The sequence below is a fragment of the Hyperoodon ampullatus genome (assembly GCF_949752795.1).
Source record: "Hyperoodon ampullatus genome assembly, chromosome: 2".
In the NCBI taxonomy this organism is placed as follows: Eukaryota; Metazoa; Chordata; class Mammalia; order Artiodactyla; family Ziphiidae; genus Hyperoodon; species Hyperoodon ampullatus.
In genome coordinates, this window is record NC_136915.1 from 96,550,457 (window position 1) to 96,574,660 (window position 24,204).

At 40.7% G+C, this 24,204-nt stretch overlaps 2 protein-coding genes across 2 annotated transcripts in view; one reads left to right on the forward strand and one right to left on the reverse strand.

Moving 5' to 3' along the window:
• Positions 1 to 1,682: 1,682 nt before the first annotated feature.
• On the forward strand, positions 1,683 to 4,681 carry LOC307064801 (protein LTO1 homolog; the record flags this gene model as incomplete). The annotated part of the gene is made up of 3 exons (XM_079721497.1): positions 1,683 to 1,744; positions 3,166 to 3,237; positions 4,213 to 4,681. 3 exons carry the CDS (start codon positions 1,683 to 1,685, stop codon positions 4,679 to 4,681), a joined length of 603 nt encoding a protein of 200 aa, XP_079577623.1.
• A 12,578-nt stretch (positions 4,682 to 17,259) lies between these two features.
• The window catches only part of SLC25A24 (solute carrier family 25 member 24), a gene marked incomplete at its 3' end in the record, with an annotated part of 78,759 nt that continues 71,814 nt past the window's right edge, over positions 17,260 to 24,204 (reverse strand). The window contains exons 12-13 of the mRNA XM_079727010.1: positions 18,736 to 18,886; positions 17,260 to 17,444 (exon numbers count right to left, since the gene is read on the reverse strand). Coding sequence (XP_079583136.1) covers positions 17,260 to 17,444; positions 18,736 to 18,886 — 336 coding nt within the window. The remainder of the gene's footprint in view (positions 17,445 to 18,735; positions 18,887 to 24,204) is intronic.

The following is a 24,204-nucleotide window of genomic DNA, read 5'->3' on the forward strand; positions in this document are numbered from 1 at the left end:
ATCTTTACTTTTATAATCTTTTCTTTCTAATTTTTATAAGAATCTTTTTTATTAGTTCTATATACTGATCATTTGATGAGAAAATTGTACTCCCGGCTAAAAATTGGCCAGATTATCACCAGATCTCAGCTCTGGATCCTCTCTGTGTTTTCTTTTCAAGCACTGACATTTCTCTGAATCTTGAGGGAAATGAGCTGAAAAGCTTATCCCAATATTAGGCAGTTGAAGGACTATAACAATTTAAGAAGGCCAGTTTTATTACCTTGATTTTCTTTTTCAGTTCTCAAGCATTTCCCTCTGAAGGCATCAGGCTCTGGGGTGACCAGTGTGCAGTTTTTTAATGATAAGTTAACAAACAAGGGGAAATAGACAATTGAGAAGTTAAAAAATGATAGGGAAAAACAACTCAAAGAGTGGTGGGTGAGAGGAAGGAGGAAAAAAAGAGGCAAAGGAGGTGAAGGCTGGCACTTCTCAGTTCCTGCTATCAGAGGAAGTTGGGAAAACAGGTGAGCAGCTGGTGGACCCTGTGACGGGGGTGGGGTGGTGGTGGTGGTGGGGCATCATTACATCAGAACCTACCATTTCTCCTCCGCATCCTAATTTCTATTTTCCTCTGATTCAAATTTATGTTTGTTAGAATCTGTGCAATAAAGTGTTTGCAGTCTTATTTCCCCTGAGAAATTCCCTATGGATGTCACAATTGTACATCGAAAAAATATTTATACTTATGCAGTTGCATAACATTGAAACAAGAATTTAGCATAAAAAAAACCCTGTTTACTAGAATTGAAGGATACTTTAGATTAATCCAAAAATACAGATTGATTTGCCTAATAGTAATATTAAATTTTTCCCATGATGCTAATTATTCCAGGGATATACCAGAGCAAGCTTGTCTTAATCTGAAACCTAAACTGTATTTCTTTTAAAACATGTCAACCAGAGTGTAATCAAGGAAAACAACTTCTTGTTTAAAAAAAACAAAGCAAAACAAAAAACAAAGGAGAATAGAGTAAACTCAATTTTGTGAGTAAACAATTCTGTGGTGTATTTTACTTGTTTGTTTTATTTTATTTTTACACTTATTTTACCCCTCCTTGTACTTCCAAGCTTGAATTATGGGTACACTTCTCGAAATATTTTAAGCAAATGAAAAAATATTCATCACACTATTAAAACAAATACCTCAAAATATCTTCTATGGTCACAGTTTTCATATCTGAACATTTAAATATAACTCTGTGTTTGACCAGTATGCTTGTTTTTTTTCCAATCATTTCTAATTTGACTTGTAAAACACAGAATTTTTCTATTTTTGAAAAATTGTCTAAAAAAATAAGAACAAGCCTTTCTCTTCAATGTTACACATAAAGGACCTTCTTTGTCACCTTCTCTCCTGGAACGGTAACAAGCCAACCCTACCTTCCCTCCTCTAAACAAGGCAATGATGGTTCATGCAGGAAATTCAAATCTGGCCGGAGGCAGCCCAGTGATTTTCCAGAAGGAGGCAAAGGGAGAAAGCTGAGAAGCTCCGGGTATCTGCAGTCCGCAGAGCTGGGAGAAGTCGGCCACCCAGTGGAGGATGGAGGCCATGACGGTTACTTGTAATAGTTTGGTACAGGTCTTTTGGGGCATCAAGAACTGCTTCTACAGAGTCCTGGGTCATAGCTTCCATTCGAGACATGGTGTACTATCGGGAAAATGCCAACAACAAGCAGCCATATTTAAACCCAAGACACAAAATGTTCTATAAATGACAACTATGCAATAGTGCCCTATATAAGAGCATAAAGTAGTGCCACATAAAGTACTGAGTGTTTAACAAATCCTGTCTCATTTCTACAGTGATTACCAATGTATTCTGTGTGTCTTTTCCTACTCAATAGCAAAAACAAGGTGGGAAGGATATTTATACCCCATTACTATGATTAAAGTTGTACTTTTTCAGTATCTGCAGAGAATATTTTTCATCTGTTCAGATCCATGCAATAATGTACCTCAGTTTATGGCTCTCTTTCAAAAGTGACTGACATGTTCAAGCAAAGTTAAGGGATTGGCAAAAATGGGCAGAAGACCTAAATAGACATTTCTCCAAGGAAGATATACAGATTGCCAACAAACACATGAAAGGATGCTCAACATCACTAATCATTAGAGAAATGCAAATCAAAACTACAATGAGGTATCACCTCACACCGGTCAGAATGGCCATCATTAAAAAATCTACAAACAATAAATGCTGGAGAGGGTGTGGAGAAAAGGGAACCCTCTTGCACTGTTGGTGGGAATGTAAATTGATACAGCCACTATGGAGAACTGTATGGAGGTTCCTTAAAAAACTAAAAATAGAGCTACCATACAACCCAGCAATCCCACTACTGGCCATATACCCTGAGAAAACCATAATTCAAAAAGGGTCATGTACCACAATGTTCACTGCAGCCCTATTTACAATAGCCAGGACATGGAAGCAACCTAAGTGTCCATCGACAGATTAATGGATAAAGAAGATGTGGCACATGCATACAATGGAATATTACTCAGGCATAAAAATAAACGAAATTGAGTTATTTGTAGTAAGCTGGTTGGTCCTAGAGTCTGTCGTATGGAGTGAAGTAAGTCAGAAAGAGAAAAACAAATACCGTATGCTAACACATATATATATGGAATCTAAAAAAAAAAAAAAAAAAAGAAGGTTCTGAAGAACCTAGGGGCAGGACAGGAATAAAGACGCAGACGTAGAGAATGGACTTGAGGACACGGGGAGTGGGAAGGGTAAACTGGGACGAAGTGAGAGAGTGGCATGGACATATATACACTACCAAATGTAAAACAGATAGCTAGTGGGAAGCAGCCACACAGCACAGGGAGATCAGCTCGGTGCTTTGTGACCACCTAGAAGGGTGGGATAGGGAGGGTGGGAGGGAGACGCAAGAGGGAGGAGATATGGGATATATGTATATGTATAACTAATTCACTTTGTTATACAGCAGAAACTAACACACCATTGTAAAGCAATTATACTCCAATAAAGATGTAAAAAACAAAAAAAAAGTTAAGGGATCTGGACCTAGAGCCCAGGCCAGGCCACCCACATATATTTGTGCTCTCTTCTTTTGTCACATTATTCCAGTTTGCTTTATGTTTTAAATGATTGTTTTTCAGGTACACATACAGGCATCTATTTGAAGGCATCAGTTCCACCCCTTCCCACCTCCAGTCCTGGTCCAGGTATCGGTAACTCCCCATACGTCTGTCAGCTGTTTCTCTGAATAAAATGCTTCTGCTATTTTCAGATCTGTGGGGGGCAGACTGCCTTAGTTTGGGTTCCCTCAGAAGTAGACCATGAGACAAGGATTCAAGGGCAGGATGGGGAAGTAAGATGAGGTGGGGAAGGCAGCCAGGAAAGGGTACACCACCAAACCAGCTGCCACTGTGGGCACCTGGAGCCAGACCCCAGGGCAAAATGGAGCCAGTGGACAACGGAGCCCAGGATCACTGGTTTAGGGCTGCTCCTGTCAGCAAAGTGAGTTCTGGCAGGCAAAACCCTGGAGCAAAGAAATGCAGAAGCTGGCAACTGGACACAGAGCTGCTGTGTGCTGCCATGGTCAGGACCAGGTGTCTGGGCAGGGCATTGGCTGCACCCACTACAGCCATCGTACCTAGATGAGCAAGTCCCTAGCACACACCCTACTTCCCCTTCCCATCCTCCCAATACCACCATTTTTTAATCCTTCTTTGGAAATCCTTGTAACTTTCAGTATATACTAACAGCTTTCTCTTTTGTTCCAGCCACAATAGGCAGCATCTCATCCTCTAAGATGAAGACTTGCAGACACCACCCCACCGCCCAGCCTCCCACCTCTCAACTTCTGATTATATTTTCTTTCTCAGTTGCATTGTTCTATAGCTATACTAAGTCCTGGGAGTTCAGCCTATAGTTTAATTTTAAAAGTGCACTTAGGGCTTCCCTGGTGGCGCAGTGGTTGGGAGTCCGCCTGCCGATGCAGGGGACGCGGGTTCGTGCCCCGGTCCGGGAGGATCCCACATGCCGCAGAGCGGCTGGGCCCGTGAGCCATGGCTGCTGAGCCGGCGCGTCCGGAGCCTGTGCTCCGCAATGGGAGAGGCCGCGGCGGTGAGAGGCCCGCGTACCACACACACACACACAAAAGTGCATTTAGGCGTCCGTGCCCAAGCCTCGCGGGTCTGCAGCCGCAGCGCGAGGTACCGGAGCTCAAGGGGTGGGGTTTGGGGTCGGGCCGGCTGCCGGCCCGGGAGTCAGGACGTGTTCGACGCCATCGTGATGGCGGATGAGAGATTTCACGGGGAAGGGTATCAGGAAGGCTATGAAGAAGGAAGTAGTCTGGGTATGATTGAAGGAAGACAGTATGGCACACTACATGGAGCTAAAATCGGATCTGAGATCGGATGCTACCAAGGTTTTGCTTTTGCTCGGAGATGTCTCCTGCACGGTTTCGCCACGGTGAAAGACAGCAAAAAGATGAAGGTCTTAGAATCGTTGATTGGAATGATTCAGAAATTCCCTTATGCTAACCCTACTTATGATAAACTTCACGAAGACTTAGACAGAATTAGAGGGAAATTTAAGCAGCTTTGTTCATTACTAAACGTTCAGCCCGACTTTAAAATTAGTGCAGAAGGTTCCAGACTTTCATGTTGAGGATGACAGATGCACGAAGATGAAAACATCAAGGAACATCAAGATGTTCGTATGTTAAGTGTTTAAAAATGTGATTAAAGGCAAAACAATCATGGGGGATTCATTGTTTTGCAGGGAGGGTTCCAGCTTGGCCTGTGAACAGGCTTCCTTCCCCCAAGGTCTGCCGGATCGCCTCGGTGCCCCCCATGGGGCCCCTCCACACAAGCCCATCCTTTGTTGGGCCCTGTCTGCTCTGCAGTGTGAACATGGCCCTGGCAGAGCCCTCGCAGGGCTGCTCTTCTCTGGTCCAGGGTCCAGGCTGCTGGCTCACGGGTTCTCATCGCCTGGCAGGCCTGGCTGGATCTAGACTCGGGTTGGCTCTGGATAGGATAAACCTCCACTTTACCCCCTGGGCTTTGGTCACTGCTCTGAGGGACAGTTTTTTAAAAAATGAGAGCCACAGGGTTGACACGAAGCAGGTTAATGGGAAGGAGTGATGGGTTCTGTGACACTTATTGACCCTTGAGATGTGCCAGTGCTGTGACCTGCTTCTCATGTTTTATTTAGTCCCTTCAGGAACCCATGAGGTGGGCGTTATTCCCCTTATAGATGAGGAAACCGAGGCCCAAGAGACTGCCTGGTCCAAGGGCACTGGGAAGCAGAGCTGGGACTCCAACCCTGTCTCCTGGTGCCCGCTCTGGAACGCACAGTCACACCCACAGGCTTGGGGTTCCTGCTTGCAGGTCCCCGCTATGCCCTGTGGAGTCCTGGGGCGTCGTCCCCTGTGGCCATGGACGTGGGCATCTGGCTGAGAGGAGGAGAGGCCAGCCCTGTCCCCAGGGAGCCGAGACGTGCTCTTCCTGTGTCCCCAGGTGGGTGGGGCTCTGCAGCATCAAAAATGGTCAAGAGGAGGAGACTTTAAGGCCACCTTTCTATGTGCAGAAACTTAGGGGCCTTACTGCAGCCTTCCTTTTAGTGTGAGTTCTTCTGTCTTCTGCTGGACTTAAAAGGCATCATCTGTACATACCTCACGGCCTCAGATGCGCCTTCGTCACAGACACCAGCAGCGCTTATCTCTGGCTAGTGGGATGGAGGGGCTTTTGTTGTCATTTTCCTGGGTGGATTTTTGTGCTTCCTAAACTATCTGTTTGGATAATGTATTATTTTTATAATTGGAGAAGAAAATAAACAGCATATTTTAAAGCAAAAAAAAAGTGCATTTATGTGACTACACAGTATTTTTCACTGCAGAGCTGGTGTCCACTATAATTACATTTCTTTTGTATTCAGTCTTTTCCATTTTTCCTGAAGTTTCTGTCTTTTAATGTTCTTGCACTTTTTGCCTTTGTTTCATAATGACATTTTTCCTTAACCTCTTCTACCCATCAGGGATCAGGTGTTCTGTTGAACCCCTTTTCTCTGTAGAGTTTCTTTCCAGTGCCCTCCATGGTGCTGCTCCAGTCTGGACTCTCTCTGCACCTATTGTCAGCATCAGACTTCCTGACACTGCTTTCCCTGGTTGGATCCACTGTTGCCTATATCCCATTCTCCTTTTTTTTCTTGGTATATTTACTCCCTAGTTTTACTTGAATATATCCTAAGAAATAATGTGTGGGAAGTAAACTTCCTTTCACTTTGGAAATTTATTATTCTCATCTTCAGCTTAGTAAACAGTTGCATTGCTTTTGACTCTAGATTATCACTTTTCTACTTTCTAGGGATACAGCTGCAAAATCTGATGCATTTTGATTCTTATTCCTTTGCAGATGGTCTGTGTTTCCTCCTCCATTTTGGAAGCTTTTCAGATCTTTTCTCTTTACCCTTGGTGTTCTGAACTTTGCAGTGGTGGTCTAGATGTGTGTGCTGCCAGAGGTGCTTCCAAAGGCAGAGGCACAGGGAGAAATACCCTGGCTTCCCTCTTCCTCTGCCCTCCAGTCTCTTGCCAGTGCCTGTACTGGCCAGCTCCCCCTGGGAGCAGCAGACCCGAGAGCCTGGGAAACATTACCTGGAGGAGTCACACCTAGGAATACAGAGCAGGGCAGGGGAAGGGCAAGGGATAAATCTGAAGGCAGACAAGCCCGGGACCAGGGCAATTAAGATGACAAAATGTCATATAGAATACAATCTCACTTTGCTTTTTATGGTTTTAAAGGTTATAAAAGTAAAACATACTAGTTGTACAAATTCAAACAATATGTAGGTCTCCATTAAAAGGTGAAAGTCCTCATGCACAGCCCACCCATGATACTCCCTGCCCCAGAGAATAACACTGTGGGTTTCCGTAGAGATCCTATCTGTGCATTTACAAGCTTTATAGACACAGGCACATGTGATATGTACATAACACATTCTCACTGTTTCTTTTACATCCCCTTTGCTCAATTCTGTCAGGCTGATTAAGTTCTCATGTTTCCTTTGTCTTCTTTAAGTAGATTAGAAATTATACAGCTATTTTACAGTTTTGACTCAAATAGTTCAATGAAATATTCTATATAAAAATATATATGTATATATAAAATATGATGTGTCTCCATTACTCAGCCTAAGATGTAACAGTATTGCTGAAGTATCCAGAAAGCCCCCTAAATTATAACCCCCTCCCACCCAACAACAACCACTAATCTGAATGTTGCTTTTCTTAAAACTATATTTTAAACTATATGTTTTTTTTTAAATACTATACTGGTAACTAATTGTGGTGGGTTTTTTAAACTTATATGAAAGGTGACATATCATAAGTACTCTTATACAACTTGCAATTTTTACTCAATATTATGGCTTTTTGTTAGATTCACACGTATTGCTATGAAACTACAAAATATTATCAAGAAAAAATGTTTTTAATTCATAAATAGAGAGAGATAACTTCTCTTCTGACATCTTAAGAAAGATGTCATTTCTCCCCAAATTAATCTATAGATTCAATATAATCCCAATCAAATTTCCAGCAGGCTTCACTGTAGACATTGACAAGCTGATTCCAAAATTCATATGGAAATGCAAAGGATCTAGAATAGCCAAAACAACTTTGAAAAAGAAGAACAAGTTTGGATAATTTACAGTACTTGATTTCAAGACTTATGAAGCCACGGTAATGAAGACAGTGTGGCATTAAAATACACAAATAGATCAACAGAACAGAATAGGGTCCAACAATTGACCCACATATATATGGACAACTGATTTTCAACAAAGGTACCAAGGTGGTTCAGTAGAGAAAGAATAGTCCTTTCAACAAATAGTACCAGAACAATTGAATATTCATATGCAAAAGCTAGAACTTCAATCCATACCTTGCACCATACACAAAAATTAATTCCAAACAGATGATGGACCTAAATTCAAGGCCTTTAAACTACAAAATTTCTAGAAGAAAACACAGGAGAAAATGTTCTTAAAATTTTAAGAAAATCTTAAAAGCTAAGAAATTTTTCTTAGATATAATACTATGATTCAAAAAGAACAAATTGATAAATTGGACTACATCAAAATTAAAACGTGCTCTTCAAAGACATAGCTAAGAGAGTGGAGAGACAATCACCAGATTGGGATATACCTGAAAAAGGACTTTCATACACAATATACAGAGAGAACTCTCACTACTCCAAAATAACGCAAACAACCCCCCAGAATGGTCAAAATATCTGAAGAGACACTTAACCATGATGAAACTTATAATTTGATAAGCTTTGACATATGTACACACTCATAAACACAGTTTTTACCAAAACTGGTGGCAAAAAAAGCACATATCTTGAGGGAAATGTACATTAAAACCACAATAAGATACGATAACTCCTATTAGAGTGGCTAAAATTGAGAAATATCCACAAAGGCAAGGATGTGGAACAAGTGGGACAATCATGCCACTCCTAGGTATTTACCCAAGAGAAAATAAAAACATATGCCCGTATACAGCTTGTACATAAATGTTCATAGTGGCTTATCTGTAATAGCCAAAAACTGGAAACAATGCTAATGTTCATCAATAGGTCAGTGTCCATAAGCAAATAGTAGAATATCCCTATAATGGAACACTACTCAGCAATAAAAAGGAATGGACTATTGACACATAAAACAACACAAAGGAACCAGTATGCAGAGTCAAAGAAGCCAGACATTTATATGAAATTCTATAAAATGCAAGCTAGTCTATAGTGATAACAAGTGATTTCCTGTGCAACAGGAAACTTTTAGGGGTGATGGTATGTTCATCATTTTGATTGTGTTTATGGGTAAATAGATACATCAACACATCAAATTATACACTTTAAATATGAGTAGTTTATCGAATGTCAATTATACATCAAGAAGGCTATGCAAAAAATATGACTTTCACCATTGTAAAGCAATTATACTCCAATAAAGATGTAAAAAAAATATATGACTTTTGAAGACTCAACTTATGTCTAAGAAGATCTGCTTGAGAAGTTACAATGTCTCCTTACTAAAAATTAGTTTACTTTTGTTCTTCCAAACAAGTTTATTAAATTTGTAACTTCCTCCTTAATCTGTATTACTTTGTACATATTATATATGCAATTGGTATGAGGTACATACTTATTGGCTCACTTTGGAAATCCTGGAGGTTCCATAAAAATACCTGGCTTTGCTCTAAGAAATATGCACTGCAATAGATGACTCCTCCCACAGCAGGGAAAAGCCTGGACAGTTCATTCTAACACTAAATTGGCAATTATGTATATGTGTCCACTTAATTTACCCAGCCAAAGCTGTCAGTATCCTCGTGAGGGCCGCAATCAACAAGGATACAGAGACCATCCCCCACCCCCGTTAAAGTCACCATTCTATTGCCTGGCAAAAAATGATGCCCCTCAGAAAGAGCATATACCATTTGGATTACACTTTATGAGAGTCAAGAGTATAAACTTTGGACCCAACAGGCTGAAGTAAACTTGGTCTTACCTCACTTTGTAGATCATCTTAATTTGAATCATCTGAAACTGAACAATCATATCTGGCCCTAAGTGAAAAGCTAATGCAAGATAGGCCATAGTGGGCTTCCCTGGTGGCACAGTGGTTGAGAGTCTCCCTGCCGATGCAGGGGACACGGGTTCGTGCCCTGGTCCAGGAAGAACCCACATACCGTGGAGCGGCTGGGCCTGTGAGCCATGGCCGCTGAGCCTGCGCGTCTGGAGCCTGTGCTCTGCAACAGGAGAGGCCACAACAGTGAGAGGCCCGCATACCGCAAAAAAAAAAAAAAAAAAAAAAAAAAAGATAGGCCATAGTGTTAAAATTTAAAAATTAAATCAATAACTAGGCACTAACAGTTTATACTTTGGGAATGGTGGTCTTTGGGCTGCTGTGGGTAAAGCTCCCATGACCAGTACCCTCGAAGCCTTGCTCTGTGGGCCGGAGGTGTCACTACTTTACTGGTCCTGTGCTATCACCACCACAGGTAAAAACCAGCCTTCCCATTTCACTTTGCTTTGATTGGATGATGGAACAAATACAAGGATCTACTTAAAGAGTTTTGTAACTCCTCTGTTCCCAGTCAGTAAGACAAAGGGTAAATTATGGCAAGAAATCCTTGGAAAATACTGTTCCTTTGGGCTGAGGCTCCTAGCCATTTGCTATATGACTATCCAACCACCTGGGAAAGGAAGAGCTTGATTGTACGAGTGTTCCCAAAGGCTGTGCTGTTTGTTTTTAAAGAGAGAATTTATACAAGCTCAACAAGGGAAGGCATGAAGTGGGCTGCAAAACTCATCAGTCAATTCCCCCTCTCTCTCTCAGAAATTAGGCATGCTTGATACTTGGAAAGTCTATATTAGTGACTAGAGAACCATATTTATGGCCCGTGGTGCCCCAAATTGGCAAATCTATAGTTGAACAACATCATGAGCAATTATCATGGTGATAAATAAGGCTGTCGGTTCATTTCTCACCTTGAGGGCATGTCCACAGCGCTGTACTGAACCTTCTTCTCCAGGTCCTTCTTCCTGCCCCTCCTGACCAAGGGGAACTCCACTGCCGGGAATTCTGAAAAGGGGAGAGAAATACCTCACCAGGAGTCACCATCTGCTTATAAGTTAATAGTACCATAAAAACATAGAAAGAACTTTGCTGAATAACATCATCTTGGCCAATGTATGGCTCTTGATGTTCTCAATCTTTGTGCTCATTGCCTTATAAGAAAAATAAGTGAATTATTAAGGCTTGGCAAAGAGAGGAGCATCTCTCTTAATCTGGTCAGAATTCCCTAAAACAATAGCCATATACTAGTTAAAGAAAACAAACATATGAAATAGCAAAATTTTCAAACTATAGCAAAATTCTTCAGTTGTTTACTGACTTTTTCCTCTGCTTGATATAGTTTTATTACCTTATGAAAGATTTTCTCGTTTTTCTCCAGAAGGGACATCTTTATGAAGAGTAAAGAGGGAAGGGAACAAAATCTGAGGAGGAACAAATCACAAACGGATGGACTTTAAAACTTCTCCTCGGGCTTCCCTGGTGGCGCAGTGGTTGAGAGTCCGCCTGCCGATGCAGGAGACACGGGTTCGTGCCCCGGTCCGGGAGGATCCCACATGCCGCGGAGCGGCTGGGCCCGTGAGCCATGGGCGCTGAGCCTGCGCGTCCGGAGCCTGTGCTCCGCAACGGGAGAGGCCACAACAGTGAGAGGCCCGCGTACCGAAAAAAAAAAACAAAAAACTTCTCCTCACCTTTAGTTTGCCTGAAGTTTCTTCTACTGTAAAAGCCTCAAGCACCCGAGTCATTATTACCTGTAAGTCTACACTTGCACCTTATCACCCATGTCTTCTGAGGGCTTACACTCATATTCCCTAAATCATCCAAAAACAAAACAGATTTAGAAACAGTTCTAACTCTGAGGAATCTTATCATCCTTTTCCACATTACAATTAATTTTACCCTCTTCTTCCCATCTCCTTCCATCTCCTTGAAAAGTGTCAGCTCTCAATTATACTGTTGACTTTTCACTCAGGACACTACTTACCGAACCATCTGGTGGTGAGGCTACATTGCCACATATCAGTAACGTTCTGGGCATTTAGAGATTCTGTAGGCTGAACAATGTGTTGTTTCACGTGAGCAGAGAACACCACTCTGCAGCACAATAATGCTCATTCCTGAGACACAGAGTACAAGGGGAAGGAGGTGTTTTGAGAGCCTACGGCAAGATAACTGAGTGAAAGACTAATTTGTATTTATTCCCCTTATATGTTCCCTTTCATCTCATTTCAGACAAGGAGGCAGGGCTTTAATATCTCCTTCTCTCAGTGATTTTTAAAAGTGGAAAACAGAAGTCACTTTCAATCAGAGGCTCTTCTGTCTTTTGCAAGCATCTAAGCTACCTGCAGAGAGGATGCCAGGAGTCCCAGGGGATGAGCAGATGGGTGCCTTTAAGAGCAAAAAGAAAAAGGGACAAACCCAGGGCCTGGAAAGGAGACATAGGTTGGTGGGTCCCAAGGTAAGGAGAGATTCATATTCAACTCCTAACCCTTGCAGAATGGAAAGGCCAGATCCCAGGTACAGATGCCCCATGTCTTACCAACTACCCCCATGCCAAGCACAGCACAGCCATGGGGTCCAAGGGACCATACAGGCTGCAACAAAGGGCCCCTTAGCAGCAACTGGTAGACCATGACCAGTGTCCATAGGGACCAAGATCCCAGGTCACTGGCACAACACTGAGTGGTATAGGAGCTTCCAGCTGGATTTAAGCTAATTTAAAGAAAATTCAGAAATGTCACATTTTTTGCACATCCCAGTTGGCACACTAAGATTCATGTGGAGACCTCCCCTGGGGGTTGAGTGATGCATATCTGCGGCTGACATTGATTACAGGTGCTGGAATTTAAGCTAATTCATCCTGAACCCATGGTCATGACTGTATTGTAGAAAGCTGTGTAAAGAGATGAGTGTAAACTCTTGGAAAACACACCTGATTAGCAAATACCAAGGATCTGCGATAAGGTTCGGTTTGAAAGAGTAATTCATAATGCTTTAAAATCCCTGGCCCTCTTTTTTTTTTTTTTTTTGCGGTATGCGGGCCTCTCACTGTTGTGGTCTCTCCCGTTGCGGAGCACAGGCTCTGGACACGCAGGCCCAGCGGCCATGGCTCACGGGCCCAGCTGCTCCGCGGCATGTGGGATCTTCCCGGACCGGAGCACGAACCCATGTCCCCTGCATCGGCAGGCGGACTCTCAACCACTGCGTCACCAGGGAAGCCCCCTGGCCCTCTTTTAAAAGTAACAAAATACAAATCACTTCTTCGGTTACTATTATCTTGACTTGGTGGAAGTAAATTCAAAGCAAGACAATATCAACTAACAAAAAATAAATAAAAGGATTGTTTTCAATATTGTACAATTTGTATAAATTATAAACAAAGAAATAAATCCTGGGCAGTTACAAGGTGGTCAGAGAAGGAACTGAGCACAACGACAGCTTTGTTGGTTTGCTAAGATTCAAGTTCTCTAATTCTTAGGAAAATATCTAGAAAGATTTTAAGGTCTCTAAGTTAATTTGTCTTTTTGAAAATTAAAATCCTCCCCAGAGAAGGAAAGGCAAAGAGTAGCCTATAGACATGCCACCTGGGGAAAGGGCCACTACGTTGGGACAGCAGTTTCAGGGAAAACCATTGTGTGTGTGATGGACACGACAGTTACAGAAACTGCAAGGTTTTCCAGTGATGTTTTCAATAATGAGACTCCCACCCACAGAGGAGAGACATCTGAATCTTGGTTAGGAAACATTACCAAGGAACTGTGGCTATTGCAGTACCGGAAGTGCTCAGCAGACAGGCCTCCCTCCAGCCCTCTGTGTCTTCATCGCCTAATACCTTCCGTTTTGCTCACCCCACTCCAGGCACACTGACCTCTCCTATGTTCCCTCCACCCACGGCCTTTACCTGCATTCCCTCTGCCTGGAATGCCCTTCCCAGACACCAGTGTGGCCTATTCCTGTGCCCCTTTCAGCCCTTTATTCAGACAGCACCTTCTCAGCAAGGTCTTCTCTGCCTAAAATTGCCACCTCGGCCCCAGCATTGCTTTCTGCACTTATCACCATCTGACCTATTACATATTTTACTTCGTTTGTTGTCTGTCTCCACTAGATAATGTCCATTAGGAAAAGTATGGAGTCCTGTTCAGTGCTGTGTCCTCAGCCCCTAAAAGTATCTGACACACAGTAGGTGTTTAATAAATTCTCACCGAAAGAACCAATGAGCAAGTGAAAGTTTACAGAATAAATGCCAAGTGGCCCAGGCTTGGGGCACTTCTGCTTTCACAACAATGCTGCAGTGGCCATGCCCGAGCATCTGAGTATAGGCTTGTGGAGCCCAATTTGCAAACAAACAAAACAAGCAAAAAACAAAAACAAAAAAACCAGGAGGCTGTGAACAGGTGTCTTCAATTGCACTGTGGTCAGAGGGCTGCAGCAGGTCCAGGTCCAGGCCCAGGCAGCTTGGACCTCAGCACAGCTCTGTCCTACATGGAAGCAGGAGGGCAGATGGAATTTTGCAGGGCATGCTCTCCCGGAGAGCGATTTGATGAGCTCAGTCTGCTCTGTGTTTCTCCCAAGCAGGGAATATGGCAAAGGAGGAAAAGGAGGGTTATTGGTTGCTCCTCTTCACACATATCATTACTCGTTTGGTGCTCTTCTCAAAACAAAGAAATTCCATGAGAACAAAAGAGCTGGGAAAATTCTTATTTGGGCATAGGAAACCTATGCCATACTTTTATACATGTGACCTGATGTAAAGCTCAAAAAACAAAATAGTATAAAATGCAATGCCTGTTCACACGAAGCTTACCCTCTGGATGGGGATACAAGACAAATGTGTAAGAAACAAAATGGTGACATTTTTCTAATAAAGGGTCCTTGAGAGCCAAGGAGGGCAAATATATTTTTCCTGGAGGCCGGGTAGCATTCAAGTTGGAAAGCAGAATTTCTTTGCAGTCTTATGTTTTATTTTTTAAAATCAAATTTTATAATCTTTATAGTTGTAAAATCTACATTATAAAATTGTTTTAATTACTTACCAGTAAACTTACTTAGCTTTTGTTTCCCACAACTTCAAGACAAACTGGGGGCTTCCCTGGGGGCTTCCCTGGTGGCGCAGTGGTTGAGAGTCTGCCTGCCGATACAGGGGACACAGGTTCGTGCCCCGGCCCGGGAAGATCCCACATGCCGTGGAGCGGCTGGGCCCGTGAGCCATGGCCGCTGAGCCTGCGCGTCCAGAGCCTGTGCTCCACAACCGGAGAGGCAACAGCAGTGAGAGGCCCACGTACCGCAAAAAAAAAAAAGACAAACTGGTACTCCACGAAGATGTGCCAAGGAGCCCTGTGACTTCGGACTCTCTTTGGCACTATGAGCCTGGGGGTATCACCCTAAATGGTAAATGTGGAATTTGGACATCACGAAAAACATCATCTTATACTAAAATATATGACAGAGGTAATAACTGTTATGGCTGTTCAGAAAAGGCCAAAATATTTGGAAAGACTACAGTGAGTCTTATTCAGTAATATTATACAGACTATTCAAACTGCTGCCAAAGATATAAACTGCATGACAGCCATTTTTTGCCTTAGTTACACTATTTTTTTAAAATGAGGAAACAAGACATTTCAAAAACAAACATATATGTATTTTTAATATAAACAGAAAGTAAATATGCAGTAATGCCAGATATAAACTATCTTCAACTCCAGACTCTTTTCAAAAGATACAAGATACACAGATAAACCACATTCATTCCTTACAAATGTTAAAGAGCAAACAATTTAAATTCATAATGAACAATGAATATTTTTCAGTAGCTGAAATTTTACTCATTCCATAATTTTATAAGTGAAAAAAGAGCTAATCATGTACCTTAATATTGTCATTTATGTATTACTCAAAAGTACAAACACCCTGAAGATAGAGTCCCATTCTTATCATATGTATTATAAAAATACTGAGACATTTATCAGGTATAATTAATATAATAAAAACTATATGTTAGGATATGTTTCACAAACACAAGTCCAACATTTCTCTCTGGTTCAGAAAACATGAGAGGTAGGTTCAAATAAAGTAAATGCCTATTATGTCACTAGATTTCCATTAAAATGTTGGTAATTTATAACAAATTACTAGAAATAAAACTTGAGTTTAAGAACTAAATTGAATATGGGGATATGAGTATATGTATAGCTGATTCACTTTGTTATAAAACAGAAACAAACACACCATTGTAAAGCAATTATACTCCAATAAAGATGTTAAAAAAAAAAGAACTAAATTGAAAAATGATAAGAATAACTTCAACTAATAAATATTTTTCTAAGTCCTAATCACACAAATCAGAAAAGATAGTTGATTACAAAAAATGGCTTCGGTAAAATAAAAACATGCTATCAATATTATAAATCAAATTTTCTATATCATAATGTGTTTCTAAGCTGGGGGCAAGAGAAAATATGAATGTACATGTTTGTAAATTGGGCCTTTCATTTATAGTACCAAATATATAAAATTAATATATACTACTATTAATATACACTATTCTCCTAGCTTTGTGGTGCCCAAATTGAGAATTGCAGGGTCAAATAAATTAAAAGTGAGGGGGAAATGAGAATGCCATTTACCCATGATAAACCTACTTCATGTAATTAAGAAATTTCAGATAACCAAGAATGGTCCCCAGAAGCCTTCCTGATTAAAATGGAAGTCTGATTCAAGTAGGAAACAAAGGACAAAGAGAAGACAGATGCTCTTCAGAAACTGATACAAGTAAAAGGGTTTTGTTTCCTGGTGCTTTTCAAAGCAGTGACAATAAACAGAATTTTTCAAGTAAGTTGACTTCTGTTGATAATTTAACAGTAATATACTGACAATCAGTGTGTCATCCTGGGAACCAAATAACAGTACAAGAAAAATGGAGAAGTGTTCACTGAAATAAATATTATTTTATCACTCTTCCTTACACAAAAATCATATGGACTAGGGTATTCACATGTCTTGAAGTTCTGTTGCTTATGTTCATTCTTATTCAGCTTAAAAAAAGAATATAGACCTTATACCTATTTGGCTGCTGTAAGATTATGTTTTCATGCAATGATTCTCCATGAATGGTTCTACAAGGAAACTTTAAGAAGTTTATAAAGACATTCAAAATATATAAACAATTTAAGTTTCTAGGTTTTCCAATCATTTTGTTTTTAAGAAAAAGACATTTAAGTATAAAGGAATTGGCATAATCTTGAACCAACCAAAATAAAGATCAAAGATTTATAATTCACACGAAGCAAATTTAGTTCAAGCAAGTACATTTTTTCAGATTTAGGATTCCAGGCAGAGATTTGTAGAAAGGACTAATAAGAAAAAATATAAATTTATTGCCTTTTCAAAACTGTATGAGTTTATCAAAACAATGATTTTTAGCATTTCTGAATGTATAAAATTGAGTCCAAATGTTTGAAGTTACCATTGATATGCTCTTCCCTTTTGTGAAAAAAAAATACAGCTTCTTTTTGCCATGGACTTGTTGCAGTTCTAGGAGAAAAGGTCACTCTGGAGATGGCTGAAAGTTTCAATAATCATGCTAAAGCAAAAAATTCAGCATGTCACTTCTGAGTTACTCCTAAAGTTTGTCTCATATTTTCATAAACCACATAACTGATGCCTACAGCAGGGAGCACCTTCATAAAGTTTGGGGTGATGCCTCTGTAAAGTCCTGGTATTCCTTCTTTAGAAATGATTCGTCGAAAGAGCCCAACCATGTTCAGCTGTGGGGCTCCTTCTACCATGGCTAGAAAATTAAAAAGAAACCAGGCTAATTTAATATTCATGTATGTTTTATTATGACTATGCAATTACGATTCAGAATGATTTTCTAGAACGAACAGAACAAAAGGATAAAATTTATTCCAAGGGGCCCAAGAAAGTGCCCCTTTATATAATTCTCCCTCTATGGCACCTAACAGTGAATGCCCTGATTATAACAAATATGAGTGATTACTCTGTGTTAGATATTGAGTTAATTACTTTATATACCAATCCTCTAAGGTAAGTGTTATTATACCCATTTAATAAGTAAGGAATCGGAGGTTTAGAAAGATAGAGAAACTTGTCCCAACACACTTAGCTAGCCAAGTGGGAGAGCTGAAAGCTGATGGTCTTTCTCCTCTGTAAATGGAATGAAAACTGCACAGCATTGAAAGAATCAGTAGCAACATATGTAAAGCAGTTGGCATCTGTCAAATTCTCAGTAAATGGTGGCTGGAGTTGTTCGTTATTATGGGACCTACAACTTCTGAACTGTGATTCCTCCCCACTGTGACACTGTCTCCTCGACTTTGATTACACAGCGCCCTCCTGGCTCTCCTGCCGTCTGATTGAGTATTCTCTTTTCTTATGATTTGCTGGCTTTTATTGCTATGCTAAAGTAGTATTCATTCTGTGCCTTTCTTTCACTTTCTGCTTTATCCCTGGCCAATCTCACCCACTACCATTTCTTTAAACAGTACTCCCTGAGCATCGAGACGCCTCTATCCCCATCTCTCTTCCAAGTACCAACCTCCCTCCCCCAACCAAGCAGTCAATCATTAATTAACCAGTACTTCCAATGTAGATGATCTGTAAATACAAATGTAAAGAGTGAAAAAAAAATGTAAAGAGTGGACTGCATGGCAAATGCAAGTTTTACTTTTTGGAACTTTCTGGAGTTTGGGAGTCTTTTTCCTGAGTATTTTCGATCGACAGTTGGTTGAATCCACGGATGCAGAGCCCACGAATATGAAGGGCCAACTGTACTCTTAAAACATGCACTCTCAACGGGAGCATGAAAATCTTACTCTGTGCATAAACCACAGATATACATACAATATATGCACAGAGTATCCGTGGTATTAAAATTTCATGAAGAGGAACTGATTTGGAAAAGAATTTCTAAAAAGCTTCCTTAAGGAGGCAATAATGCAAAAAAGGTTGAGAAATACTATCTTAAAACCACACTCTGCTGTCTCAGTGGAACCTGAAGTTCCAAAAGCATGCTACTGATGCAGTACTTTATCAGTGTCATTCTTTTATCCAAAACTCACCTTGAGCCTGCATGCGTGTTCTCACCAAAGCCAAGGGGTAGCTGGCCAGCTGACCACAGGTGCTGGATAAGGCACCACATCCCAGCAGCACCATGACTCCAGGGTTTACAGAGTCTTTGGCAAAATTATCTAGCCAATGGGACTTCAAGAGCTGCCAGAGAAACAGAAAAGAAGAAAAATAATAAACAACTAACTTTACAACTGCTTTCACTCAACGTGAACGTTCTCACTGCTACTCTCATCCTTATGAGACAGGACACATTTCTGCAAGATTGGGTGGCACAGCCACTGTAGGAAGCAGCAGCTCTGTAGAGAGGTGGGGAAGCCACAGGGGATTCAAAACATGAGAGGTGTGACTGGGTGCTCATCTTCTTCTAACTAAATGTGAAGATCAACAGCACACCAGACTAGGATCTAAACATTTCCTACGGTGCTTATCAATAAAAATAATATAATACTACAAACTGCATCTCATTTTGTACTTTACACATGTTATTTCATTCAGTCCTTCTACAAAAGCTCTGAGGTGGAGCTATTCTTCTGATTTTAGAAATGAGGAAAATTAGTCTCAGTGGGGTTTTCTAAACAAGGGTGCTGAATCAAGTAAATGGATCCTCAGGCCATGCTTCTTCCCTATTATCCTAGGTCTTTGTAGTTCCATTAGAAGGCAATTAATTGAGAGAAATGTATAATGTACTTTTTAAATAAAAAATATCTGAAGTATTAAAATATATGCTAATATGTGGGGGAAATTATATACTAGTTTAAATATTTTAAGATAAAATTTAACTGCATACTTGGACCTTACAATTATATAACGAGAATATCTCTATAAATTTGAAAACAAAGATTATATTTAAGTGTCTTATTTAAGGTCCATTTAGTACTGTAATATGACAAGAAATAAAGTCAATAAGGCTAAAGACAACCATGTCTGAACTACAAAAGTAAGAAAAGAGAAGTGATTCACTAGAAACTAAGCAACTATTTACACTATTAACACCAGAATGGGGGGGGGGGGGTAGGAAAATGCACTTTTAAAACAATTAATTTAAAATCCTATAAAATATACATGATCTTGTAAGTCCTCTCTGTGTGTCCCATAATCATTTTCTTCTACAGCCTAGGATCCATTATTATTCCTTGCCTCTCAGATCTCACTATATATTTTTTTTACTTATTTATTTTATTTATTTTTGTCTCCCCCTCTTTATTGGCTTTGTACCCCTCAATTTATAGATATTCTCAAAATTCTATCACCTTATGAAGGTTCTCTGGTAACATCAAGGTCATAACAGTGGGGTCCTGATCCAATAGGATTAGTGTCTTTATAAGAAGAAATACCAGAGAATTCATTCACTCAACTCTCTCTCCCTCTCCCTCTGGGAACATAGCAAGAAGGCAGCTGTCTGCAAGCCAGTAAGAGAGCCACACCACAAACCAAATCAGCCAGAACCCTGATCTTGGACTTCTAGCCTCCAGAACTGTGAAAAAGTAAATTTCTTTTGTTTAACCCTCCCAGTCTCTGGTATTTTGTTATGGTAGCCCAAACATACTAATACACTACCCAAAGCAAACTGCATATTCACTGTAATCCCTATTCAAATTTCAATGACATTGTTTGAAGAAATAGAAAAAAAATTCAAATAGAATCTTAAGGGACCCCACCTAACCAAAATAACCTTGAAAAAGAACAAAGTTAGAGACCTCACACTTCCTGATTTCAATGTATATTACAAAGCAACAGCAATCAAGATAATGTGGTGCTAGCATAAAGACAGATACATAGAATAATGGAACAAAATAGAGAGCTCAGAAATAAATTCTTGAATACATGGGCTCATGATCTTCAGCAAAGGTGCCAAGACCCCACACTGGGCAAAGGACAGTCTGTTCAACAAATGGTGTTGGGGGGACTTCCCTGGCAGTCCAGTGGTTAAGACTCCGTGCTTCCACTGCAGGGGGCACGGGTTCGATCCCTGGTTGGGGAACTAAGATCCCACATGCTGTGCAGTGGGGCCAAAAATTAAAAAAAAAAAAAAATGGTGCTGGGAAAACTGGATACCCACACGCAAAAGAATAAAGTTGGATCCTTATCTTACAACATATACAAAAAACTAACTCAAAATAAATCCAGGGCCGAAACATAAGACCTAATACTATAAAATTCCTAGGAGAAAACACAGGATAAACGATTTAGGACCTTGGCTTTGGCAACAATTTCTTGGATATGATACTAAAAGCAGAGGCAAAAAAGCAAAAATAGACAAATGGATTTCATCACCTTAAAAACTTCTGTGAAGCAAAGAAAACAACCAACAGAGTGAAAAGGTAACCTATGGAATAGGAGAATATATTTGTAAACCATATATCTGATAAGGATTTAATATCCAAAATATATAAATAACTCCTACAATTAAACAACAACAATAAAAAATAACCTAATTAAAAAATGGGCAAAGGACTTGAATAGACATTTCTCCAAAGAAGATAAATAAATGGACAACAAGCATATGAAAAGATGCTCAACATCACTTATCACCAGAGAAATGCAAGTCAAAAGCACAATGAGATATTGTCTCACATCTGTTAGGATGGGCACTATCAAAAAACAAAAACCAGAAACTAACAAATATTAACAAGGATGCAGAAAAACGCACTGTTAGTAGGAATGAAAAATGGTGCAGCTTCTATAGAAAACAGTTTGTTCCTCAAAAAGCTCAACACAGAATTACCATATGACCCAGCAATTTTGTATACTGATAGGTATACACCCAAAGGAACTGAAAGCAGAGACTTGAAGAGAGATCAATACTTGTATCCCTTTTTCCCAAGAGGGGAAAGTATCCTTGAAATTAATTCAACCCCTCAACAACTGATGGCATTCCAAGCTCCTCAACCCTATCAGCAGTTTTTGCCCTTAAGACAAGCTTGGAAGGTAACATAAACTTAAAACTCAAAAAAGTCCCTGAGAGATTCGGCAAAATCCACAACCCACGTTGGGCAGGTTCATTTGGCTCCCTCAATTAAAATTCAAATTGACCGCGGTCAGCCTCTTCCTAACATTAAACAATATTCTTTAAATCTTGAGACCTTAGCAGGAATTAAACCAATCATAGAGGAATACAAAACACAACACCTCATAGTCCCCTACACTAGTCTCTGTAATACACCCATTCTCCTCATTAAGAAACCCCACAGAGGAGGATGGAGATTTGTCCAAGATTTGAGGGCTATTAATAACATTGTCATCAATCATCATCCAGTTGCCCTTAACCCTCATACTCTTTTAATGGCAATACCTACAGAGAATAAATTTTTCACTATAACTGACCTCTGTAGCACCTTTTTCAGCATCTCTGTGGATTGTGAAAGTCAATTTTTATTTGCTTTCATGTGGGAAGGACGATACACCTGGACTGTCATGCTGCAAGTCTAGACTAAAAGCCCTTCCCACTTTTTACAGATCCTAAAAGCAGATTTAGCAGGTGTCATTTTTCTGTAAGTGTTCATCCTTTTCAATAGGTTGATGACCTTCTTTGTTCCTCTTCCAATGGGGCAAGTGAGCAAGATAGCATCCATCTCCCCAAGCTGTTAGCAACTAAAGGTCATAAAGGTCTCTAAAGAGAAGTTACAACTTGTTCAAACACAGGTCAAATACCTAGGACCCTTGATCTCAGATTAAGGACTCCTTTAAGACCCTAATAGGATTCAAAGTGTCTTAAATTTCCCTTAGCCACAGACCAAAAGACAACTTTAAAGGTATTTTGGGCTGACTGGATACTACAGAAACTGGATACTTAATTTTTTAGTTGCCCAGCCTCTCAAAGCTTAAAGACCAGATCCTTTAGAGTGGGAAGAAAACGTCTTTAGGGCTCCAGAACCTGAAAAGTGGACTCTGCAGTCCCCTGCTTTAGGACATACTAATTATTAGCTTCGCCTTTTCCACTTCATGTACGAAAGAAGAGAAATGGCTTAGGAGCGCTTACTCAAAGGCACAGAGGTCAACACCAACCCCTTGGATATTACACTCAACAATCAGACCTGTAGCCAGAGGCCTTCCTCCAGCATGAGAGCTATTTCAGCAGCAACAGCCCTTAAAGCATCAACTGAGGAAATAGTTATGTGCTCTCCACTCACCATCTATGTTCCCCCATGCGGTAGGAGGCTTGCACAATTCTCATCACTCTCAACACCCTCCTGCAAGCTGTCTTACCCCACATGAAATATCATTACTAACTTCTCACATAACCCTTTCCTGCTACAACAACTTCAACCCTGCAACCCTTCTCCCTTTACTTAGTGACAAAACTCCTCGTGACTGTCTGACCCTGACTGATCAGTTATTAACCCTTAGAGCTGACTTACAAGAAACCCCTGTTGCTAACATTGAGATTTCATGGCTTACTGATGGTTCTTGTTTGAAAAATGGCAAAGGAAAATATTGTACTGGGTATGCAATCATCTGCTCCTTTGAAGTAACTGAGGCAGCTCCACTGCTGACTGCTACTTCAGCCCAGCAGGCAGAACTCCATGGTTTAACTAGAGATTGCACCCTAGCAGAAGGTAAAACTGTGAATACCTATACAGATTGTCGCTTTGCCTTTAGGGTAGTTGATGACTTTGCCATGCTTTAGAAACCAAGAGGATTCTTAACCTCAGGGGGAAGCTAGATTAAGAATGAAAATTGGGTCAATAAGTTGTTGGAATTGATCCAATTTCCATCTGTCCTAGCCATCATTAGGGTACCTGGGCATCCAAAATTAAATTCAGATGAAACCAAAAGAAATAACTTGGCTAATCAGGCCACAAGGACAACTGCCTTACAAGCCACCAAATCTCCTAGGAGTCATTTCCTGTGCCTCCCTGTTGCCCAATGGTCTAACCCTATGACACTGACTCCTTGAAATAACCACTGGAAATTAAAAATTTCCCCCAACATGGGACATGACTTTCTGGGACAGGTCCATCCCAGCAATGTGAGACAAAGCAAATCTGTAAGTTGATTGGCAATGCTTTTAGAGAATGATCTTGATCAAAAGGGGGATATGTGACATAAGATGGAGTCACTTATGTCAAGGGGTTTTAAAATGAAGCTGGAAGGCCACTCAAGAGGTGGACCTTATGCCTGTCTCACCAGGTGGAACCATAAACATATGAACTGGGCCACACCACAGATAGTCCAAGGACTCTGCAAGAACACCTGCAACTTGTCACAGTTAACGAACTCTTACCTCCCTCTAATGATAGCCTTAGCAATCAATCATGTTTAGCCAACTAGGTTCTGCCTTCAGCTCCAACTAAAATTCTTTGTAATGCAAACCTCCCTTCTTTGCCATTAAAAACCTGACTTGGGCTTCCCTGGTGGCGCAGTGGTTGAGAGTCCGCCTGCCGATGCAGGGGACACAGGTTCGTGCCCCGGTCTGCGAGGATCCCTACATGCCACGGAGCAGCTGGGCCCATGAGCCA